The 21,175-nt window shown below is 45.4% G+C and overlaps 1 protein-coding gene across 1 annotated transcript in view; it reads left to right on the forward strand.

Annotated features, from left to right (window-relative positions):
• Positions 1-21,175, forward strand: part of ACOXL (acyl-CoA oxidase like) — a 786,620-nt gene that overhangs the window by 159,603 nt on the left and 605,842 nt on the right. The window contains exons 6-7 of the mRNA XM_069769203.1: positions 18,912-19,026; positions 19,355-19,441. Coding sequence (XP_069625304.1) covers positions 18,912-19,026; positions 19,355-19,441 — 202 coding nt within the window. The remainder of the gene's footprint in view (positions 1-18,911; positions 19,027-19,354; positions 19,442-21,175) is intronic.

Raw genomic sequence — 21,175 nt, forward strand, 5'->3', positions numbered from 1 at the left:
CGTCTGGCCCCTGAGAGCGTCATAGGCTATGTTGTGAGGTGAAATTTTAACCCCGTGCTTTCCAATTCACCAAACAATTTTGCCCCTATCTACATAATGGGAAAAAATGAAAGGAAAAGTGTAGGAGGCAAATTGACAGCTGCCAGATGTGAACAAAGGGGACTTTAAGAATGAGAGCGATGGCGCCAAAGAGTATATACCGTACAGTTGCTAAGGTGGGGCCCCAACATGGGATACTCACCACACACTGGGATATGAACACACACAAAATGCGCCACACACTACCACGTGCTTGAACACATTACCCTCAGCACACATTTCACCACAAATACACCAACCTCGCCACATAAAAGTCGAAATACAAAAGTCGCTGCTCAAAACTCGCCACGCGCAGAACTCACCACATACAAAAACTAGGCTCTTGCAAAACTCGCCACAAGTGCAAAACTCACCTCATGGAAAACTCGCCACACGCAAAACTTGCACACGCGGAAAAATTGCCACATGCACAAAAGTTGCAACACATGCAAAAGTTGCCTCACACAAAACTTGCACATACTCAAAAGGCACCACACATAAAACTCGCCACGTGCAAAACTTGCTGCCCACAACTTGCTACACTAACCCGTCACATGCAACTCGACACACAAAAAGTTGCTACACGCATGTTGCCACACAAAACTCAACACACACAACTTGACAAACGAAACTCGCCCTAAAACACACACAAGTCTGGTATTATCCTTCAAAAATAAAAATCTGATTAATAAGCAGACAAACTACAAGAGCAACAAATGTACCATATAGGAAATACGGCAGCTGTCAGTCACATGACCTGTCTATTATGTGTATGTGTGAGCTAATATATACTGCCAGGGGGAGGGCTTCCTGTTGGCTGGGGATTTATCAGGCTGCCAATTTAGCTTACAAATACTGAGGTAAAAATACTGAGCAAATAACATGTGAACGAGGTCTAATACAGGAGGAGATGACACACAGGTATATACTATATACAGGGGAGATGACACACAGGTATATACTATATAGAGGAGGAGATGACATACAGGTACATACTATATACAGGAGGAGATGACATACAGGTATATACTATATACAGGAGGAGATGACACACAGGTATATACTATATTCAGGAGCAGATGACCTACAGGTATATACTATATACAGGAGGAGATGACATACAGGTATATGCTATGTATAGAAGATGACATACAGGTATATACTATATACAGGAGGAGATTACACACAGATATATACTATATACAGGGGAGATGACACACAGGTATATACTATATATAGAAGGAGATGACATACAGGTATATACTATATACAGGGGAGATGACACAGCAGGTATATACTATATACAGGGGAGATTACATACAGGTATATACTATATACAGGAGATGACATACAGGTGTATACTATATATAAGGGAGATGACAAACATGTATATACTGAGGTGAAAATGAGAGGTGTGAGGTGAAAATGAAAAGGTGTGAGTGCAAAATGAGAGGAGTGAGGGAAAATAGTGGAGTGATCGAAAAATGACAGATGTGAGGTCGAAATGACAAGTGTTAGGGGGGAATGAGAGGAGTGAGGGAGAAAATGAGAGGTGTGAGGGAGAAAATGAGAGATGTGAGGGGGAAAATGGAAGATGTGATTGGGAAAATGAGAGGTGTGATGGGAAAATTAAGAGAAGTGAGGTGCTATAACTAACCACAGATATTTTCTATGCCCAGGCAACGCCGGGCTCTTCAGCTAGTCCAGTATAAAATACCAAAACAGCCTAGAAATAAACAATGGAAATGGTTAAAAAGATGTACTGACAAAAGCCTGACCTTGCCCAATGTGCATTTCACACCAGATGCTTTGTCAGTGGGTCAATGCAGCATCCATTAAGTCTTATGTTCTAAGCAGAGTTGTGTGTGCAATCATTACTTTTTTTGTCAAGTGAGATTTCACGTGTCTAACCTTTATGTCCAACATATTCTAAATAAGGTATGTCAGTAGACCCCAAACATTTCTCACTTTGAGCGCCATATTCAGCCCTGAGAAATCAGCGCCCCCCCTTTCCCTGTAGTGACACCCAAGTATTACCAGTATAATAACAACCAAAGCTTTCCAAAAAAAGGCACTTCAAAACCTTGTGCCCTTCTCCCTTAGGCTGTGTGCACACAGTGTGTTTTTTATGCGTTTTCGCTGGATTTTTTCCACACGGAAATGGGCCAAAAACGCCATGAAATCATTATGCACGCTAATTCAATGACAATCCAGAAGTGTTGTGCACATGATAACTAATTTTCCTTAAGTATTTGCAGCATGTCAATTCTTTTTGCGTTTCTGCAGTATTTTCACCCATTGATTTCAATTGAGTCAGTCAAATTCGCAGCAAAACGCCGATATAAAAATGTTTGCCGATTTGCTGAGTTTTTATTTGCATTATACTGGCTTCCTATGGTATTTCCCACACTGTAATTTGTGTGTCAGTGTGTAAAACAGCAGCATAATGATTCTTTGGTTCTTATTGGTGGTAATGCTACCACCGGTAAAAGCGCTGCGGGATCATGCTGACAGATGTCAGCGTGAACCCGCAGCTGTGACTGTCACTCACAGCGGTGACCTGCGGTAAAAAGATTACTGCAGGTCAGGCCGGTGTGGGCTGATGAGACTGCTGTTCACATAGGGCTACGTCTGCTGTCACTGATAAGTGACAGCAGGTGCCGCTGATGGGAGACGTAGTCTCATCTACTGGCTCCTGTGCTCACAGTTAATAAAAAAGAAAAAAAATAAGTAAAATAATTACATGCATATTTAAAAAAAAAAAAACATACTCCCCTAACACCAAATCCCCGATGCCCTTATCTCCTAGAAATAATGTAAAACAATAAACCACCATATACTCATCTGTCTGCCATAATCCCGAGTTTTCCACAGCGATCTCACGTGTAGAACAGTCACATCAGTAGATGTCAGCATTTTTAAATATCCATATTGAATCAGAGGCCCCATATAATGCTCCATACAGTTCATTATGGCCCCATAAGATGCTCCATGCAAAATTGTCCCCATATAATGCTCCATACAGTTCATTATGGCCCCATAAGATGCGCCATATACAGATATGCCCCATATAATGCTCCATGCAGTTCATTATGGCCCCATAGATGCCCCATATAATGCTCCATGCAGTTCTTTATGGCCCTGTCACGATACCCGGGTATAAATGCTGCAGGGGAAACTGCACCCTGCAGCAACAGAGCTGGACCAGACACCGGGTAACTAACCTGATCACCAACGGGACCTTTCACATGAGACAGAGTGACAGAGTAAAGCAAAAAGACCTACGATCATGTGACAGTGGGAGGCGGTCAGGGGGCAGAGCCAGACACCGGGGAAACAGAAGGGACAAGCATAAAAGAATAGTGAAACAAGCCGAGGTCGTAGCCAGGAGATTACAAGATACCAACAGGGAGAGTCAAAGAATAGTCAGAAGCCAAGCCAGGGGTCAGTAATCCAGGAAAGTGAATAAAGCAGGTGACAGCAAGACACAAAGCAAGCCAGCACACACTACAAGGGTCAAGCATACAGACTGCAGGAAACCTATAGCTGACAAGGATACCAGGCTAGGAGCGAGTATAAATAGCCCTCCCATCTTCAAAGAGAGGCTAAGAACATTAAAAGAGAGTACAAGACATAACCTTGTCCTAACCATGACAGTACCCCCCCCCCTTAACGGGGGGAGCCACTGGACCCCTAGGCTTCTCAGGGTACTTGGCATGAAAAGCCCGCACCAGTTAATCAGCATGCACAGAACTGGCTGGAACCCATGACCGATCCTCAATAGAATAACCCTTCCAATGTATTAAGTACTGAAGTCTTCGACGCATCCACCGTGAATCAATGATGCGCCCTACCTCATACTCAGACTGACCCTCTACCAACACTGGCCGAACATTGGATGAGGAATCTTCTCTAACCGTCCCCACAGGTTTTAATAGGGACCTGTGAAAGACATTTGATATTTTGAAGGAGGCGGGCAACTGTAATCTATAGGCCACCGGGTTGATCGCCTCTAATATCTTGTATGGACCTATAAACCTGGGACCCAACTTCATAGAGGGTACTTTAAGTTTGATGTTACGGGTAGACAACCACACCCTCTCCCCCACTGTCAGTGTAGGTACTGACCCCATCCTTCTGTCTTCAAAATGTTTTTACCTCCTTTGAGCTTTGGAGATATTACCCTGAACCTCCCTCCAAAGGGTTCTTAACTGTTGCACCAGACCCTCAGCACCAGGGCAGCCAGAATCCATGCAGTAAAATATTCCAAATTGGGGAACAAATCCATAGTTGACCTGAAAAGGAGATTTGCCAGTAGACTGATTAATACGACAGTTGAGTGCAAATTCTGCCATGGGTAATACCTCACACAGTCTTCCTGTCTGGAAGAGGCAAGGCATCTTAAAATTTGTTCCAACGACTGGTTGGTGCGTTCAGTCTGACCATTAGATTCCGGGTGATAAGCAGAGGAGAAAGACAACGTAACCCCCAACTTCTTACAAAAAGCCCTCCAAAATCTAGCAACAAATTGCACACCCTTGTCAGACACCACATTGACAGGGAGCCCATGCAACCGAACTATATGCTGAATGAACAAACGAGCTAAGGTTTCAGCAGTAGGCAATGCAGATAACGGCACAAAGTGGGCTTGTTTAGAAAACCCATCAACCAGACTACAGAGTTGCCCTTTGAAGGAGGAAGATTAGTGATAAAATCCATGGACAGGTGTGTACCAATTCCCCAGCCGGCCAGCCAGAGAGCTCTTAGAATTTATTTATTTCTTCTTTTCTTTATATAGCGCTAACATATTCCGCAGCGCTTTACAGTTTTGCACACATTATCACTGTCCCCGATGGGGCTCACAATCTAAATTCCCTATCAGTATGTCTTTGGAATGTGGGAGGAAACAGGAGTACCCGGAGGAAACCCACGCAAACACGGAGAGAACATACAAACTCTTTGCAGATGTTGTCCTGGGAGGGATTAGAACCCATGACTCCAGCGCTGCAACGCTGCGGTGCTAACCACTGCGCCACCGTGCTGCCCAGAATTAGAATGAGCACAACCCCACAAGTATTCACAAATTTTTTAATATCAGTACCCATAAAAGGCCACCAAAAATTCCTAGCTACTGCCCCCCCGGGTACCTGCAATCCCAGTGTGTGCACTCAACACAGATTCATGAAATTCTTGCAGAAATGTGAGACGGAAATGATCGGGTACAAACAATTTGCCAGAGGGTTTATTTTTGGGAACTTGTGACTGTGCTTCCAAAATCTCTCTCTGTAACTCAGATGAGATTTCAGCCACAACCACTCCAGGTTGAAGAATGGAGGAAGGAGGTTCTGGAGGGGACACACAATTAAAACTTTGGAATAAAGCATCCGCCTTTACATTTTTAGACCCTGGTCGGAACGTAATGGTAAAATGAAACAGAGAAAAAAAAAGTGCCCACCGAGCCTGTCTGGGGGTCAGTCTCTTAGCAGACTCGATATAGGCCCAATTTTTATGATCAGTGATGACCGTAACAGGATGAACAGCCCCCTCCAAAAAATGCCTCCATTCTTCGAAGGCCAATTTAATTACCAACAATTCCCTGTTGCTGACATCATAATTTCTCTCAGCCGAAGATAATTTTTTTGAGAAAAAGGCACAGGGTTTAAGGTTAGTAAGGGTGGACGGGCCCTGAGACAACACTGACCCCACCCCCAACTCCAATGTGTCAACCTCTACAATAAAAGGTCTCGACGGGTCGAGTTGTATCAACACGGGAGCTGAAACAAAACATTTCTTCAGTGTCCTGAAGGAATTTTTTGCGGCCTCGGACCAATTTTTTACCTCCGCCCCTTGTAGTGTGAGGTCCGTTAAGGGTTTCACCACCTGTGAAAACCCTTTAATGAACTTCCTATAATAGTTAGCCAAGCCCAGAAATCGCTGCAACCCCTTCAGGTCATGAGGTTGTACCCAATCAGAAATGGCCTGAACCTTCCCCAGGTCCATGCGGAACCCATCCCCAGATACAATTAATCCCAGAAAAGACAGTTCTTGCCTAAAGAATGAGCACTTCTCCAGTTTTGCGTATAAATGGTTCTCCCTGAGTCTCACAAGAACTGTCTGAAGATGGTGTAAGTGAGACTGACTGTCCTCTGAGTGTCAAGATGTCATCCAGGTAAATGACAAAATAGCACCCAATCAGGTAAGAAAAAACAACATTAATAAAATTCTGGAACACAGCAGGGGCGTTAGTGAGACCGAAGGGCATAACCAAATTTTCAAATAAGCCCTCGGTAGTCAGAAAAGCTGTTTTCCATTTATCTCCCTTTCGAATCCTTATCAGGTTATAAGCCCCTCGTAAGTTAAGCTTAGAAAACCATTTGGCCCCGGTGAGTTGATTACATAAATCAGGAATCAGAGGAAGAGGATACGTGTTTTTCACAGTGATCTTATTCAGCTCCCGAAAGTCGAGGCACGGTCGCAAACCACCATCTTTTTTCTTCACAAAGAAAAACCCCGCTGCGACGGGTGAAACAGAAGGTCGAATATGCCCCTTACAGAGTCTGTCAGTGATGTACTCTTTCATTGCTTGGTGCTCGGGCCCAGACAAATTGTATAAACGAGCCTTGGGTAATTTTGGCTCCTGGGATTACATTAATAGCACAATCACCAGGTCAATGTGGTGGAAGTGCCTCGGCCTCACTTTCGGAAAACAAGTCTTCGAAGTCTTTCAGGTACTCCGGAATACCCTCCAGACGACACAGATACAGACTTTATCGGGTTAACAAAAGATCCCAGGTTACAACACGGACCATTACCCTTACATCTCCATTGAGTAATCTCCCCCGCCACCCAATCAATGGCAGGATTGTGGCGTTGCAGCCAGGGCATTCCCAGAACCAGTCCTGCAGGCAGATTATTCAATACAAAACAACTTAATTGCTCCACGTGAGTGGAACCCACTTTCAGAGAAAAAACATCAGTTTTTAAACAAATTCCATCCTGGGTAAGAGGGGACAAATCAACAGCCAAAATTTTAACAGGGTTTTTCAACCTAACTGTCCCTATCTTATTACGAGTCACAACTTGGGCATCAATCAAATTAACTGAAGAACCGCTGTCAACAAAAGCGGTGGTCACCACAGGACCGCCGGCAAGCTCCAATTTCATCTGGAGCACAAGTTTTGTAAGCGAGAAAAAATGTACCTGGGAGTCTGGACAACCTCCTAGATTGTTGCCCAGACTCAGTCGTTTCTCAGATGGTTTCACAGAAGGGCAGGATGGACAGTTCCTTTTCCAATGTCCAGAGGCTCCACAGTAAAAACACAGATTGTCTCTGCGGTGTCTTCTCTCACTTTCAGAGACCGAGACTAACCCAATATCCATGGGTTCAGATACAGGTGCAGAGTCACATAACTTAGAGAACAAGGAAGTCTCCTGTTGCATCATTCCTCTAGCACGGAGTCTCCGGTCCATTCGAACTGCCTGTGTCATGGCGTCCTCCAGGGTATCAGGAGGAGGATGAAGTGCTAGTGTCCTTCAGACAGTCGGACAACCCATGCGGAATAACCCCCTCAGGGCTGCATCGTTCCAAGAAACTTCAGCTGCCCAGCGGCTAAGCTCTGAGCAGAACCATTCAGCGGAGTGCTTCCACTGTGTCACACTCATTACCATATCTTCTGCCAGACGCTCATCATAAATGTGCCCCAGAGACTCAAAAAACAGGTTCACAGACATACGTTCAGGAGCAGAGGAAGAGAGAAAGAAGGCCCATGCCTGCGGGGACCCCCTTTATAAAGACACTAGATGGTGGCCCGATTCTAACGCATCGGGTATTCTAGAATATGCATGTCCACGTAGTATATTGCACAGCCACGTAGTATATTGCCCAGCTACGTAGTATATTGCCCAGTGACGTAGTATATTGACCAACCACGTAGTATATTGCACAGTTACATAGTATATTGCCCAGCCACGTAGTATATTGCCCAGCCACGTAGTATATTGCCCAGTGACATAGTATATTGCCCAGCGACGTAAGATATTGCTCAGACACGTAGTATATTGCCCAGTTACGTAGTATATTGCACAGCCACGTAGTATATTGCCCAGTGACGTAGTATATTGCTCAGTGACGTAGTATACAGCACAGAGCCACGTAGTATACAGCACAGAGCCACGTAGTATATTGCCCAGTTACGTAGTATATTGCCCAGTGATGTAGTATACAGCATAGAGCCACGTAGTATATTGCCCAGTCACGTATTATATTGGCCAGTAACGTAGTATATTGCCCAGCTACGTAGTATATTGCCCAGCCAGGTTTGTCACAGGTTAAAAAATAAACATATACTCACCTTTCCGAGGGCCCCTTGTAGTCTACGGCATCTTCCGGTCCCAGGGTTAGTATGAGCGCAGGACCTGTGATGACGTCATGGTCACATGACCGTGACGTCATGGAAGGTCCTTCTCCCATACCATCTTTGCCACCGGAACCTGCAACGGAAGATGGCGGCCGGCGCGAGCAACTACAGCGGGTGAGTATAGCAGGTTTTTTTTATTTTTATTACTTTAACATTAGTCTGGACAACCTCTTAGATTGTTGCCCAGACTCAGTCGTTTCTCAGATGGTTTCACAGAAGGGCAGGATGGACAGTTCCTTTTCCAATGTCCAGAGGCTCCACAGTAAAAACACAGTAGATTGTCTCTGCGGTGTCTTCTCTCACTTTCAGAGACCGAGACTGACCCAATCTCCATGGGTTCAGATACAGGTGCAGAGTCACATAACTTAGAGAACAAGGAAGTCTCCTGTTGCATCATTCCTCTAGCACGGAGTCTCCGGTCCATTCGAACTGCCTGTGTCATGGCGTCTGTTATGAACAGGTGATTCAGAACCACAATGGACCTAGTGGTTAAGAGCACACAAAGTGACCTGATAGTTACTAACATAGGACGAGCTCTGAGACGTGGGAACTCTGCTGACCGCAATCCCTAATCCTATAATACCACACTAGAGGTAGCCGTGGATTGCGCCTAACGCTCCCTATGCAACTCGGCACAGCCTGAGAAACTAGCTAGCCCTGAAGATAGAAAAATAAGCCTACCTTGCCTCAGAGAAATTCCCCAAAGGAAAAGGCAGCCCCCCACATATGACTGTGAGTTAAGATGAAAATACAAACACAGAGATGAAATAGATTTTAGCAAAGTGAGGCCCGACTTACTGAACAGACCGAGGATAGGAAAGATAGCTTTGCGGTCAGCACAAGAACCTACAAACAACCACGCAGAGGGGGCAAAAAGACCCTCCGCACCGACTAACGGTACGGAGGTGCTCCCTCTGTGTCTCAGAGCTTCCAGCAAGCAAGAAAAACCAATATAGCAAGCTGGACAGAAAATAGAGCAAACAAAAGTAACACAAGCAAAACTTAGCTTATGCAGGGCAGACAGGCCACAAGAACGATCCAGGAGAAAGCAAGACCAATACTGGAACATTGACTGGAGGCCAGGAACAAAGAACTAGGTGGAGTTAAATAGAGCAGCACCTAACGACTTAACCTCGTCACCTGAGGAAGGAAACTCAGAAGCCGCAGCCCCACTCACATCCACCAGAGGAAGCTCATAGACAGAACCAGCCGAAGTACCACTCATGACCACAGGAGGGAGCTTGACCACAGAATTCACAACAGGCGTCCTCCAGGGTATCAGGAGGAGGATGAAGTGCTAGTGTCCTTCAGACGGTCGGACAGACCCATGCGGAATAACCCCCTCAGGGCTGCATCGTTCCAAGAAACTTCAGCTGCCCAGCGCCTAAGCTCTGAGCAGGACCATTCAGCGGAGTGCTTCCACTGTGTCACACTCATTACCATATCTTCTGCCAGACGCTCATCATAAATGTGCCCCAGAGACTCAAAAAACAGGTTCACAGACATACGTTCAGGAGCAGAGGAAGCGAGAAAGAAGGCCCATGCCTGCGGGGACCCCCTTTATAAAGACACAAGATGGTGGCCCGATTCTAACGCATCGGGTATTCTAGAATATGCATGTCCACGTAGTATATTGCACAGCCACGTAGTATATTGCCCAGCTACGTAGTATATTGCCCAGTGACGTAGTATATTGACCAACCACGTAGTATATTGCCCAGCCATGTAGTATATTGCCCAGCCACGTAGTATAGTGCCCAGTGACATAGTATATTGCCCAGCCACGTAGTATATTGCCCAGTTACATAGTATATTGACCAACCACGTAGTATATTGACCAACCACGTAGTATATTGACCAACCACGTAGTATATTGCCCAGCCACATAGTATATTGCCCAGTAACGTAGTATATTGCCCAGCGACGTAGTATATTGCCCAGACACGTATATTGCCCAGCCACGTAGTATATTGCCCAGCAACGTAGTATATTGCCCAGCGACGTAAGATATTGCCCAGACACGTAGTATATTGCCCAGTTACGTAGTATATTGCACAGCCACGTAGTATATTGCCCAGTGACATTGTATATTGCTCAGTGACGTAGTATACAGCACAGAGCCACGTAGTATATTGCCCAGTTACGTAGTATATTGCCCAGTGATGTAGTATACAGCATAGAGCCACGTAGTATATTGCCCAGTCACGTATTATATTGGCCAGTCACGTATTATATTGGCCAGTAACGTAGTATATTGCCCAGCTACGTAGTATATTGCCCAGCCAGGTTTGTCACAGGTTAAAAAATAAAAAATAAACATATACTCACCTTTCCGAGGGCCCCTTGTAGTCTACGGCATCTTCCGGTCCCAGGGTTAGTATGAGCGGAGGACCTGTGATGACGTCATGGTCACATGACCATGACGTCATGGCAGGTCTTTCTAGCGCAGGCGCGCAGGGCCTGTGATGACGTCATGGTCACATGACCGTGACGTCATGGCAGGTCCTTCTCCCATACCATCTTTGCCACCGGAACCTGCAATGGAAGATGGCAGCCGGCGCGAGCGACTACGGAGGGTGAGTATAGCAGTTTTTTTTTTTATTACTTTAACATTACATTTTTTACTATTGATGCCGCATAGGCAGTGTCAATAGTAAAAAGTTGGGGACACACAGGGTTAATAGCTGCGGTAACGGAGTGCGTTATCGCCGGCATTAACCCTGTGTTAGCGGTGACCGGAGGGGAGTATGCGGGCGACAGGCACTGACTGCAGGGAGTAAGGAGCATGCCATTTTCTTCCGGACTGTGCCCGTCGCTGATTGGTCGCGGCAGCCATGACAGGCAGCTGGTAAGACCAATCAGCGAATGAATAACCGTGACAGACAGACACAGACAGAAGGACAGACGGAAGTAACCCTTAGACAATTATATAGTAGATAACTACCCTCCAGAGGCCCGGGGACGTAACTCAAAAAATAACTTGCATCCCTCCTTAATGACCGTGAACAATTTTTTTTATCCCCAGAAAAAGTGTCGGGTAATTTTACCGGCGGTTCGGGGTCCGCTAAGGATACATCAGAGGGACCCCCCTTCCAGGACCGAAATGGAGCAGACACCTGTAAAACACCTGCCACATCTCTCTGCACCTGTTGGTGCGAGTGGACCAGGGCTTGCTGTTCCATAGACAGCTTCTGCAAAAGCTGAGAAAGGTCATTAACCTGTGCTGTGAGAGCCTGTGTCGGGTCCATGGCATACAAACACCACCCCCCACACCAGGGAGAAAACTCAGGTCAGCTATAATGTCACGATACCTGGGTATAAATGCTGCAGGGGAAACTGCACCCAGCAGCAACAGAGCTGGACCAGACACCGGGTAACTAACCCAATCACCAACGGGACCTTTCACATGAGACAGAGTGACTAGGTAAAGCAAAAGGACCTACGATCATGTGATAGAGTGGGAGGCCGGCAGGGGGCGGAGCCAGATGCCGGGGAAACAGAGAAGGGACAAGCATAAAAGAATAGTGAAACAAGCCGAGTTCGTAGCCAGGAGATTACAAGATACCAACAGGGAGAGTCAAAGAATAGTCAGAAGCCAAGCCAGGGGTCAGTAATCCAGGAAAGCGAATAATGCAGGTGACAGCAAGACACAAAGCAAGCCAGCACACACTACAGATGTCAAGCATACAGACTGCAGAAAACCAATAGCTGACAAGGATACCAGGGTAGGAGCGAGTATAAATAGCCCTCCCATCTTCAAAGAGAGGCTAAGAACATTAACCCTGAGAGTACAAGACATAACCTTGTCCTAACCATGACAGGCCCCATATAATGCTCCATTCAGTTCTTTATGGCCCCACATAATGCTCCATGCAGTTATGGCCCCATAGATGCTCCATATAATGCTCCATGTAGTTCTTTATGGCCCCATATAATGCTCCATGCAGTTATGGCCCCATAGATGCCCCATATAATGCTCCATGCAGTTATGGCCCCATAGATGCCCCATATAATGCTCCATGCAGTTCTTTATGGCCCCATAGACGCTCCATATGGCCACATGTAATGCTGCTGCTACTGCACTAAAAAAAAAAAAATGACATACTCCCCTCTCGTCGCTGCTCGCTGCTCCTCAGCGTCCCGTCTCTCCGCACTGACTCTACAGGCAGAGGGCGGCGCGCACACTAATACGTCATCCCGCCCTCTGACCTGAACAGTCAGTGCAGACGACGCGGAAGATGAGGCGGCGGTGGAATGCGGAAAGGTGATTATGACATACTCACCTGCTCCCAGCGCTCCGGACGCGGTCTCCGGGAGCAGCAGCTTCTTCCTGTAGTGAGCGGTCATGTGGCACCGCTCATTACAGTAATGAATATGCGTCTCCACCCCTATGGGAGTGGAGTCCATATTCATAACTTTAATGAACGTTACCACTGACCGCTTTACAGGGGGAGAAGCTGCCGTGCCCGAAGACCATGGGACATGTGGGGACCGCCTCAGGAGCGCTGGGAGCAGGTGAGTATTTGACAGGCGTTGCTCACCCGCCGACCCCCTGCCTTCCATGACTCAAGTATAAGCCGAGAGGGGCACTTTCAACCCATTTTTTTTAGCTGAAAATCTCGGCTTATAATAGAGTATATACATTAATCTGTTCCCCCTAATACCCAGGAGACACAGTGGCACATAGAGCCCGGGTCTTGATAGAGACCCTGTAAAAAGACTCGAGCAACCTGTCATATGGGTTAGTGTCCCACCTTTATGGAGGACAGAGAGAACTGTGAGGACCTTGATGGAAGCCACAGGTAGCAAGGGACTACACTAAAGCTCTGGTAGGAAGGCTTTCAACTCCACCTGGTTAAGGGGACTCTGCCTGTATCTGTGATCTGGTGCCCTGGACTGCGATTGCCTGAAGCCTTCAGTAAACCAGGTAAAGAGACTGAAAACCTGTGTCCTCCGTTCTTTACTGCGCCACTCACCATCTTCATTTATGCACCGGAAGCCCTGGGGACCTACTTCACCTGTAGGAAGTTATATCATCCTAGCTGCCATAACATCACCCCAGAGGACCCCTTTAACCCCTTCCCGACCTTTGACGCATACGCTGCGTCATGAAAGTCGGTGCCATTCCGACCCATGACGCAGCATATGCGTCATGGAAAGATCGCGTCCCTGCAGGCCGGGTGAAAGGGTTAACTCCCATTTCACCCGATCTGCAGGGACAGGGGGAGTGGTAGTTTAGCCCAGGGGGGGTGGCTTCACCCCCTCGTGGCTACGATCGCTCTGATTGGCTGTTGAAAGTGAAACTGCCAATCAGAGCGATTTGTAATATTTCACCTAAAAAACTGGTGAAATATTACAATCCAGCCATGACCGATGCTGCAATATCATCGGCCATGGCTGGAAACACTTATGTGCACCCACCCCACCCCTCCGATCGCCCCCCCAGCCCCCCGATCTGTGGTCCGCTCCCCTCCGTCCTGTGCTCCGCTCCCCCGTCCTCCTGTCCGCTTCCCCCGTGCACCAATCACACCCCCCGCGCTCCAATCAAACCCCCCCGCACTCCGATCCCCCCCCACACACAGCGACCCCCCCCCGTGCTCCGATCCACCCCCCCCGCACAGCGATCCCTCACCCCGTGCTCCAATCCTCCCCCGTGCTCCAATCCTCCCTCCCGTGTTCCGATCCACCCCCCCATGCTCCGATCCACCCCCCCATGCTCCGACGCCCCCCCCCCGTGCCCTGATCTCCCCCCTTATACTTACCTAGCCGCCCGAGGTCCGTCCGTCTTCTTTCCTGGGCGCCGCCATCTTCCAAAATGGCGAGCGCATGTGCAGTGCGCCCGCCGAATCTGCCGGCCGGCAGATTCGTTCCAGAGTGAATTTTGATCACTGAGATATAACCTATCTCAGTGATCAAAATAAAAAAAATAGTAAATGACCCCCCCCTTTGTCACCCCCATAGATAGGGACAATAAAAAAAATAAAGAATTTTTTTTTTCCACTAAGGTTGGGGTAAGAACTAGGGGTAGGGTTAGGGTTAGGGGTAGGGTTAGGGTTAGGGGTAGGGTTAGGGGCAGGGGTAGGGTTAGGGTTAGGAATGTGCACACATATTCTGGTCCTATGCGGATTTTTCCGCAGCGGATTTGAAAAATCCACAGTGCTAAACCGCTGCCGATTTATCGTGGATTTACCGCGGTTTTTCTGCGCATTTCACTGCGGTTTTACAACTGCGATTTTCTATTGGAGCAGTTGTAAAACCGCTGCGGAATCCGCAGAACGAAGTGACATGCTGCGGAATGTAAACCGCTGCGTTTCCGTGCAGTTTTTCCGCAGCATGTGTACAGCGATGTTTGGTTCCCATAGGTTCACATTGAACTGTAAACTCATGGGAAACTGCTGCGGATCCGCAGCATTTTCTGCAGCGTGTGCACATACCTTTAGAATTAGGCTATGTGCACACGGTGCGGATTTGGCTGAGGATCCGCAGCAGTGTTCCATCAGGTTTACAGTACCATGTAAACATATGGAAAACCAAATCCGCTGTGCCCATGGTGCGGAAAATACCGCGCGGGAACGCTGCGTTGTATTTTCCGCAGCATGTCAATTCTTTGTGCGGATTCCGCAGCGTTTTACACCTGTTCCTCAATAGGAATCCACAGGTGAAATCCGCACAAAAAACACTGGAAATCCACGGTAAATCCACAGGTAAAACGCAGTGCCTTTTACCCGCGGATTTTTCAAAAATGGTGCTGAAAAATCTCATACGAATCCGCAACGTTGGCACGTAGCCTTAGGGTTGGGTTGGAATTAGGGTTGTGGTTAGGGTTAGGGGTGTGTTGGGGTTAGGGTTGTGGTTAGGGGTGTGTTGGGGTTAGGGTTGTGGTTAGGGGTGTGTTGGGGTTAGTGTTGGAGTTAGAATTGAGGGGTTACCACTGTTTAGGCACATCAGGGGTCTCCAAACGCAACATGGCGCCACCATTGATTCCAGCCAATCTTGTATTCAAAAATTCAAATGGTGCTCCCTCACTTCCGAACCCCGACGTGTGCCCAAACAGTGGTTTACCCCCACATATGGGGTACCAGCATACTCAGGACAAACTGCGCAACAATTACTGGGGTCCAATTTCTCCTGTTACCCTTGAGAAAATAAAAAATTGCTTGCTAAAACATCATTTTTGAGGAAAGAAAAATGATTTTTTATTTTTACGGCTCTGCGTTGTAAACGTCTGTGAAGCACTTGGGGGTTCAAAGTGCTCACCACTATCTAGATAAGTTCCTTGGGGGGTCTAGTTTCCAAAATGGGGTCACTTGTGGGGGGTTTCTACTGTTTAGGCACACCAGGGGCTCTGCAAACGCAACGTGACGCCCGCAGACCATTCCATCAAAGTCTGCATTTCAAAAGTCACTACTTCCCTTCTGAGCCCCCACGTGTGCCCAAACAGTGGTTTACCCCCACACATGGGGCATCAGCGTACTCAGGAGAAACTGGACAACAACTTTTGTGGTCCAATTTCTCCTGTAACCCTTGGGAAAATAAAAAATTCTGGGCTAAAAAATTATTTTTGAGGAAAGAAAACATATTTATTATTTTCACGGCTCTGCGTTATAAACTTCTGTAAAGCACTTGGGGGTTGAAAGTGCTCACCACACATCTAGATAAGTTCCTTTGGGGGTCTAGTTTCCAAAATGGGGTCACTTGTGGGGGGTTTCTACTGTTTAGGCACATCAGGGGCTCTGCAAACGCAACGTGACGCCCACAGAGCATTCCATCAAAGTCTGCATTTCAAAACGTCACTACTTCACTTCCGAGCCCCAGCATGTGCCTAAACAGTGGTTTACCCCCACATATGGGGTATCAGCGTACTCAGGAGAAACTGGACAACAACTTTTGGGGTCAAATTTCTCCTGTTACCCTTGGGAAAATAAAAAATTGCGGGCTAAAATTCATTTTTGAGAAAATATTTTTTTTTTTTTTTTTTCATGGTTCTGCGTTATAAACTTCTGTGAAGCACTTGAGGGTTCAAAGTGCTCACTACACATCTAGATTAGTTCCTTTGGGGGTCTAGTTTCCAAAATGGGGTAATTTGTGGGGGATCTCCAATGTTTAGGCACACAGGGGCTCTCCAAACGCGACATGGTGTCCGCTAATGATTGGAGATAATTTTCCATTTAAAAAGCCAAATGGTGTGCCTTCCCTTCTGAGCCCTGCCGTGCGCCCAAACAGTGGTTTACCCCCACATATGGGGTATCTGCATACTCAGGACAAACTGGACAACAACATTTGTGGTCCAATTTCTCCTATTACCATTGGCAAAATAGGAAATTCCAGGCTAAAAAATCATTTTTGAGAAAAGAAAAGTTATTTTTTATTTTCATGGCTCTGCATTATAAACTTCTGTGAAGCACCTGGGGGTTTAAAGTGCTCAGTATGCATCTAGATAAGTTCCTTGGGGGGTCTAGTTTCCAAAATGGGGTCACTTGTGGGGGAGCTCCATTGCATAGGCACACAGGGGCTCTCCAAATGCGACATGGTGTCCGCTAACAATTGGAGCTAATTTTCCATTCAAAAAGTTAAAAGGCGCGCCTTCCCTTCCGAGCCCTGCCGTGTGCCCAAACAGTGGTTTACCCCCACATATGAGGTATTGGCGTACTCGGGAGAAATTGCTCAACAAATTTTAGGATCCATTTTATCCTATTGCTCATGTTAAAATGAAAAAATTGAGGCAAAAATAATTTTTTTGTGAAAAAAAAGTACTTTTTCATTTTTACGGATCAATTTGTGAAGCACCTGAGGGTTTAAAGTGCTCACTAGGCATCTAGATAAGTTCCTTGGGGGGTCCAGTTTCCAAAATGGGGTCACTTGTGGGGGAGCTCCAATGTTTAAGCACACAGGGTCTCTCCAAATGTGACATGGTGTCCGCTAAAGAGTGCAGCCAATTTTTCATTCAAAAAGTCAAATGGCGCTCCTTCCCTTCCAAGCCCTGCCGTGTGCCCAAACAGTGGTTTACCCCCACATATGAGGTATCAGCGTACTCAGGACAAATTGGACAACAACTTACGTGGTTCAGTTTCTCCTTTTACCATTGGGAAAATAAAAAAATTGTTGCTGAAAAATCATTTTTGTGACTAAAAAGTTAAATGTTCATTTTTTCCTTCCATGTTGCTTCTGCTGCTGTGAAGCACCTGAAGGGTTAATAAACTTCTTGAATGTGGTTTTGTGCACCTTGAGGGGTGCAGTTTTTAGAATGGTGTCACTTTTGGGTATTTTCAGCCATATAGACCCCTCAAACTGACTTCAAATGTGAGGTGGTCCCTAAAAAAAATGGTTTTGTAAATTTCGTTGTAAAAATGAGAAATCGCTGGTCAAATTTTAACCCTTATAACTTCCTAGCAAAAAAAAATTTTGTTTCCAAAATTGTGCTGATGTAAAGTATACATGTGGGAAATGTTATTTATTAACTATTTTGTGTCACATAACTCTCTGGTTTAACAGAATAAAAATTCAAAATGTGAAAATTGCGAAATTTTCAAAATTTTCGCCAAATTTCCGTTTTTATCACAAATAAACACAGAATTTATTGACCTAAATTTACCACTAACATGAAGCCCAATATGTCACGAAAAAACAATCTCAGAACCGCTAGGATCCATTGAAGCGTTCCTGAGTTATTACCTCATGAAGGGACACTGGTCAGAATTGCAAAAAACGGCAAGGTCTTTAAGGTCAAAATAGGCTGGGTCATGAAGGGGTTAAGAAGCGTCGGTCCCCACTGACCGAATACCACAGGTGGCGTCACAAACACAAACTTTATTCAAAACCCCTTTAAAGAGATTCCCTTTAACATGGGCGCCAAGGGGCCACAGACCGGGTCGCCGCCACCGTGACATGCCCTTTAAGTACCAGACCCGTTACAGAGTATCCCCAGGCCCTGGTGGGCGTTCCATTTTCTTTTGGAGTATGGCTTAAGTTTTAAACATACTCCAAAAATCCTGTAAAGTCATGCTATTGCTTATTTTCGAGGAAACACTATATTAGCATATATAGGGTTTTTAAGTATAGATGGTGATATAATTTTTTTTTAATATTTAAAACTTGATTAAAGCAATATGTATCTTTCTGATTACACATCACTGCATTTTATGCTGAATTAACTGTTGCCTGTATTTTGTCTTGAGTCCTGTAATGGCCACATGAGCCTGTCTGCACTTTTTCTTCAATACTTTTAACATGAAGGATTTGTAACAATCTCGTCTACCTATACTATAACTTAAATAAAAATGTATGTTGATAAAATGTCACAAACCATTAAGACTGGTTTGGCTGCAACAGAAAAGTCAATAACAGTAAAGGAAACTTATTGCTTCTCTCTCTCCACATGATCTTTATACCATTCTATCTGTTTTTTTGTTTCTTCAGGAGTTCATTATCCATACCCCTTGTGAGAATGCAGAGAAAATGTATATTGGCAATACAATGAAAGGGAATTATGCTGCTGTGTTTGCACAACTAATTCTAAATGGAAAATCTCAAGGTTTGTTCCTCTGGTTATTCTTCAGACAAGAAGGGTTGCAATATTGTCTCTGCCTTCATTCATCTGGAAGATGCAGGCAATTGTTCAGTTCTATGACTAGACGGTTCAGTCAAGGCGACAACAAGTTAATTAGAGCTCTGGCTATGTTTGCATTATATATCTTTCTATCTTAAAAGACTTTGCCAGGTAATATGTATGCCAATGCAGACTAAACATGTGAGTGCTTGTTCTGATCTGTCACATAAATTACACAGCATTGATTTGTAAAGTGTAATAGGTAATAAATTCATGTGAAGGTAGACTTGACTGTAACCTTTTGTTTCTCTAGGGCCGCACTGTTTTATTGTACCAATTCGTGACCACAATGGGAAGCTCTATCCAGGTGTAGGTGCCATAGACATGCTGTACAAAGAAGGTATTACATTTTACTGTAATAAATCTGATTAGGATATTAAACATGTCAAATCATTTTTATTTTTATAGCGCCAACATATTCGGCAGCACTTTACATTTTAGAGGGAACTTGTACAGACAAAAGAGACATATCAAAGTAAACACATAATTCAACAGATACCAAAAGGAGTGCGGGCCCTGATCACAAGCTTGCAATGTATGAAAAATAGGAGAGACACGAAAGGACAATGGTAAAAAGTGCTTTTATTGTATGTATGGTCCCGCAATCAATATGATAAATAAGGTGCTCAAGTTATGCTGCAGGAACCAGTCACCAGCCAGTATCTGTATATGTACAGATACAGAGTACTATTAAATGTATTCAGTCTGTGTAAACAGATGCTGTGAGAGACCAGATTTGTAAGAAAATTTTGGAAGTGCACAACTGGAATAGTTAAATAAGTGAGGTGAAGCGATAGGCCAGTCTAAAGACTTGCTTATTTAGGGTACTCTTAAAACTGTTGGTATTGGGAATAAATTGAATTGTCCTGGATAGTGTATTTCACAAAATTAACGCAGCTCATGAGTAGACTTGGAGACGGAAGGGGAGGTTCGGCTTATTGAGAATGTTAGTCTTAGGTTATTAGTATAATGGAGGGCATGGGTACAATAATAGAGATCAGGGAGGAGATGTAGGGCGTTAAAGAATTGTGGAGAGCTTTATTGGTGAGAGTGATAAGTTTATATTAGAATCTTTAGTGGATGGGTAACCACTGAAAACGACAGGCACAGTAGAGATTAGTAGAGAGTTACTATAGTCGAAACGAGGATGAGTAAAAGAAACAGTAAGAGTTTTTGCAGAGTGAAAGGTAAGAAAAGGTTGAAGTCTAGAGATTTTTTGAGGTGTAGATGACATGAGCGAGCTAATGATCGGATGTGTGGAGTTAAGGAAAGATTGGAGTCAAATATGACCCCAAGACAGCAGGTGTGCTGCTGTGGAGTAATGGTAGAACCAGGGTTGGCTTCAGGGTTTCATGAGCCCCAGGCGAAAGTCTCAGTGGGCCCCTTTAACACCTTTCCGACATTGGGCTTAATACTACGCCGATGTCCGGACTCCCTCCGGCCCTGAGCCCACATGATGTAAATTTTTCTTTTGTATGCACTTTATTTTCTTTCGAAAAAGAAAAGGAAAATGCAGTCCTGTTGAGTCGGACTCCAATTTTTTCTATTTTCCTTGATGTGAGGCCTGGGAAAGGCCAGTGTCTGAGCCCCAGGTGGATGAGCATAGAGCAACTGGGTGAGCTGGACAGTTTCTACAACTGTAGATGGTACTGAAAAACAAATCTACTGATTGTTTGTTTAATAGAGGTATTATATAGGGAGAAGAGGAGGGAATCCCAACAGTAAGGGGAAAAGGAACATAAGAGGAGCCAGCAAAAGATATAGTGGAGGAGTGGTCATAGCGGTAGGAGGAGAACCAAGAGGGCAGTATGCTTGAGGCCGATAGAGCGGAGCATAGTGAGGTGAAGCTTGTGATTCAAAGTGTCAAATGCTACAGAGAAATCCAGGCAAATCGCCATGGACTATTAGATTTAGCTGTTATTAGATCATTAGAGACTTTAGTAAGTGAAGTTTCAGTAGAGTGTAAGGAGCGAAAACCAGATTGTAAAGGATAAAGAAGAGTGATATCTGAGAGAGAGCAGATTAGATGGGTGTGGACCAAATGTTCTAGATGTTTAGAAATGAAGGCGAAATT

The sequence above is a fragment of the Ranitomeya imitator genome, chromosome 5 (genome assembly GCF_032444005.1).
Source record: "Ranitomeya imitator isolate aRanImi1 chromosome 5, aRanImi1.pri, whole genome shotgun sequence".
Classification (NCBI taxonomy): Eukaryota; Metazoa; Chordata; class Amphibia; order Anura; family Dendrobatidae; genus Ranitomeya; species Ranitomeya imitator.